General features: G+C 35.2%; 1 protein-coding gene across 1 annotated transcript; it reads left to right on the top strand.

Moving 5' to 3' along the window:
• The first annotated feature begins 755 nt into the window (after window positions 1-755).
• LOC128160694 (uncharacterized) lies at window positions 756-3,204 on the top strand. Its single transcript, XM_052824054.1, has 2 exons — window positions 756-1,205; window positions 3,142-3,204. Exons 1-2 carry the CDS (start codon window positions 756-758, stop codon window positions 3,202-3,204), a joined length of 513 nt encoding a protein of 170 aa, XP_052680014.1.
• The last annotated feature ends 1,080 nt before the right edge of the window (window positions 3,205-4,284 follow it).

Raw genomic sequence — 4,284 nt, 5'->3', positions numbered from 1 at the left:
GATTAAGGCTAACGCTATCAGTGACAAGTGCTCTGGAGATGCACGGTGACCAGTGCACATTTAGGACGGACAGCATGAGTGTGCGGTGCTGGTTCAAGGCAAAACAGTAGAAGTTTTAAGCCCTTTGTAGCAAATCGTATAGTGGAAATACAGTCGGCCTCAAATCCAAAGCAGTGGCATCATGTGCCAACAGAAATCAACCCTGCTGATATGATATCCAGAGGAGTAACGGTTTCATAGTTACAGAAAGACAGCGTCTGGTGGAGTGAACCGCACTTTCTTACCTTGGATGATTCACAATGGCCAAATCAAAAAGTCTGAACCCTGTAATTGATGAAGACGGACTCCTGCGGTATGATGGACGTTTAAAATATGCAGAATTTTTACTCTATGATGTTCGATACCCTGTTATTCTCCCTAGAAACAATCGTGTTACTACACTTATTATTAAGTATCACCACAAAAAAGGAAAACATGTGACAGGAACAAATCACACACTATCTATGATCTTTTCACGATTTTGGATAATATCTGCACGAGAGGAAATACGGAAGTGGGAACCACAATGCAATAAATGTTGCCGCAACAAAGCCAGACCAGCAGAACAACTGATGGGTCCCCTTCCATCAGTTCGTACAAAGCAGCCATTACACGCGTTTTCCCGAACAGCGGTTGATTATGGGGGACCTTTCATTACGAAGCAGGGACGCGGAAAACGGCGAGATAAGAGATATCTTTGTCTCTTCACGTGCGTGATGACAAGAACAGTGCATCTAGAAGTTGCCTACGGACTTGATACAGATTTGTTCCTCAATGCATTTTACCGGATGGTTTGCCGAAGAGGTCTACCTACAGAAGTCATATCAGACAATGGAACGAATTTTGTTGGTGGCAAAAACGAGCTTATGGAACAAGTTGGATTATTGGACCACACAAAAATTCAACAATATACATCAAACCTAGGAGTCAAGTGGCACTTTAATCAGCCTCTTGCACCTCACTTCGGAGGTGTACATGAAATCATGATCAAAACAGCGAAGAGAGCTATCTACGCAGTGATCGGCTCAGCAAATGTTACAGATGAAAAGCTGATGACATCATTTGCAGGAGCAGAAGCTTTGATCAACTCAAGACCCTTGACTTACCATTCGGCAAACCGTAACGATGATGTTCCGTTGACTCCTAACCACTTCCTGCACGGGCAGGTGGGTCAAATTTTTCCGTAAGAATACAAGAGATAATCTTTAAAAATCTTCTTCTAAAAAGCCATTTGGCCAGGAAAGCTGAAACTTATATGGAAGCATCATTAAGTAAGGTTGATTCAAAGTTGTGAAAATCATGACCAAAAGGGTATGGTGAGGCCACAGCGGGGTTGCATTGTTACTTATGAATATATAGAGTAAATCTTTAAAAATCTTCTCAAAACCAATTTTCTCAGGAAATCTGAAACTTGTGTCGAGGCATCCTCAGGTAGTGTAGATTCAAAGTTGTGAAAATCATGATCCTTGGGGTAGGATGGGACAACTGTGGAGAGCCGACTTTTTACATAGGAATATATATAGTAAGTCTTCAAAATCTTCTCTTTCTCTTCAAGAATCATTTGGGCAGGAAAGCTGAAACTTATTTGGAAGCATCGTCAGATAATGAGATTTCCAGTTTATTCAAATCATGATTCCCGGGGGTAGGATGGGTCACAAGAGGGGGGACAAATTTTACATAGGAATATATAGAAAAATATCTTTAAATCTTTTTTTTTTAAAAACATTTGCCTAGAAAAGCTGTAACTTTAGTGAAAGCAACTTCAGATAGTGAAGATTCAAATTAGTTAAAATCACAATCTTAAGTAGTGTTGGGCCATATTGGGGATTCAGTTTTACAAAGGAAAATATTTTTATTATTCACAAAAACTGAAATGATATTATATATGCTTTTACTAATTTGCAAGCATTTTTATATATTGATTCTATACTGATTTATATACTGATTCTTAAAAATTGTTAAAACTTTGGCCCATGGACGATTGTTGGACCTCAGAAGGGGTTCAGAGTTTAATGTAAGTTTATATTCTTTATATAAACAATTAATAAGGGTCTTTTTGAGAACTGCAATGCTGAATGTGATATGTCTATAAAATCATCCTATTTAAAAAGGGACTTGATTATAAATATAAGAATATCCAAGAGAAAACAGATTTTTTGGTATAGGATCTACATGTCTTATACCACATTGTCCAGATATTTTGTATTATGACTCCGTTAAGCTGATTTTATCATGCCTATTGTTGCTCAGGTGAGCTATGTGGCCCACGGGCCTCTTGTTTCTTTGCATTTTGCATTCAGAAGAATAGAGCGCAGTTCTGCTTAAGTGTGATTTTAACATGTTTTTGTTCATATAAGTATACACATCATACTAGAAAATGGTACTTGAGCAAGCCTGCGTTCGATGTTTCCTTGTCGAAAAACCATCAGAAAACACCCATATTTAGTTACAGAATATATATTTATCAAAATAAGACAATCTTCATGACGTCATATCTACATTATAACCTTTTACGCACTTACTTTCAAAATGATTTCATAATATTCCACCTTATCTTTTAATCTCTTTTTAAAACTTTAATTTTGGGGCTAAAATTATACATAATACCGCAACAAGTCCTCAATATGTAATTTAGTTTGCTTCATCAACTAAAAATACAGTGCAAGAAACTTTGTTGAGAACATTTTTTTTTATCAACAAATGGATTTGATTTAACGATTTTTTTCATAAGTATATATCAAATTGCTTATGTACGTTTGAACGTTTCGTTTAATCTAACAATAATAAATAAAAATTTAAAAACCACGATGATGTTTATAAATATGTTCATGTGCCCTGAAAAGGCTAAGTGTATTCACAAGAAAATTGAACGTCGCATATTTTCAATTTAAACATTAGGGGAAATGTGCACTGAATGTAAATATAATATTTTTAGTGTCGGGATCATTTGTCATAAGCTACACATTATTTCGCGATTCTTGTTGTAATCAGGATAATTATATTTAATTCGTGTATAATTGAAGGCTGCGTCAGACGTACATTTTGGCCATTGCTCAAATATAGAGAAATACATACTGTTTTCCATATTGCATCCTGTAACAGCCCAAGGCAGCAATATTAGCCACAGAGCCGAAGGCCCAAAGGAGGATGTTGGTCGAGGGCTGATACAGGGTGCAATATGGAAAATAGTATGTATTATTTCATTTATTACATACTTTGTACTAACATATCCAAGACGTTTTCTATACCTTAATACAATTAGGACGTAAAAACATGTCAGACGTGTTTTCGTAACGTATAAATCATTGCATTTTTACCTAATTCTTAGGCGGAATAAATCAGAGGAGTTCCAGGAGGGGTGCGATACGGATCCGCATTAGCCCTACTGATCGATTTCAGACCTTTAGGTCTATATCAGCCCCAAATAATACGTACATGTATCAGCCCTTTAGGATGATACGGATATTATAAAGTTAGTTGTATTGCATATGTAAATTCCCTGTATTTATTACTATTGCTAAGTTTGTAATTATGATAATCAAAAACGATAATCTATTAATTAATTTGACCTTGTAAATTTAAAAATTCTTGTAGTTTTATGTAGATGAATTTGAAGCCCCATTCCACCAACTATTTGATAATTGCTTAAAATATTTTGTCAAAATCTAATACCTAATTTTTACCATACCATATATTGGCAATTGCTATTGATGTACTAAGTAATGATTCTATGAGTATAATGAAATGATCAAATAAAGTCGAGGGTGGTCAAGTCTAATCATCTTATCCTAAAGCACTTCGGGCTTTATGATAAGTTTGATCGCACCCGGACGTATTGGATGAAATGCGGTCGGAAGTGATCAAATCTAATAAAGCCCTTCTGGCTTTATGATAGATTTGATCACGCCCGTCCGTATTGATAATGTCATAATATTCAAAAAATCATTCCTTATTACTAGTAGTTATATAATAGTGAGCAACTGTTCGACTAAATATTGAAAACGTCATTGATAAGATGTACACGTTATAAAATTGTTTCGTCGTGTTATCACAAACAAATACACTGGAAAATGTTAATGTTAATAAAATATACTAAAAACACAGCTGTAGTATTTACAAGAAAATGAAATCAAATAAAAGTTAAAATTTTGTGCACGATCGGTTGACCAGTACTTTCTCTTTCTGTAAAATTATTTAGATAGTCCTCAAGTTGGTATACTATAACCTCAGATAATTTAATTTCCT

The sequence above is a fragment of the Crassostrea angulata genome, chromosome 8 (assembly GCF_025612915.1).
Source record: "Crassostrea angulata isolate pt1a10 chromosome 8, ASM2561291v2, whole genome shotgun sequence".
Taxonomy (NCBI): domain Eukaryota; kingdom Metazoa; phylum Mollusca; class Bivalvia; order Ostreida; family Ostreidae; genus Magallana; species Magallana angulata.
The sequence above is the reverse complement of the archived record's forward strand: the minus strand, read 5'-3'. Positions and strand labels throughout refer to the sequence as shown.

Coding starts and splice junctions, on each gene's coding strand:
- LOC128160694 (XM_052824054.1), top strand. CDS start 756: ATGACAAGAACAGTGCATCTAGAAGTTGCCTACGGACTTGATACAGAT. Junction 1,206..3,141: donor ACCACTTCCTGCACGGGCAG/GTGGGTCAAATT, acceptor ATCCTGTAACAG/CCCAAGGCAGCAATATTAGC.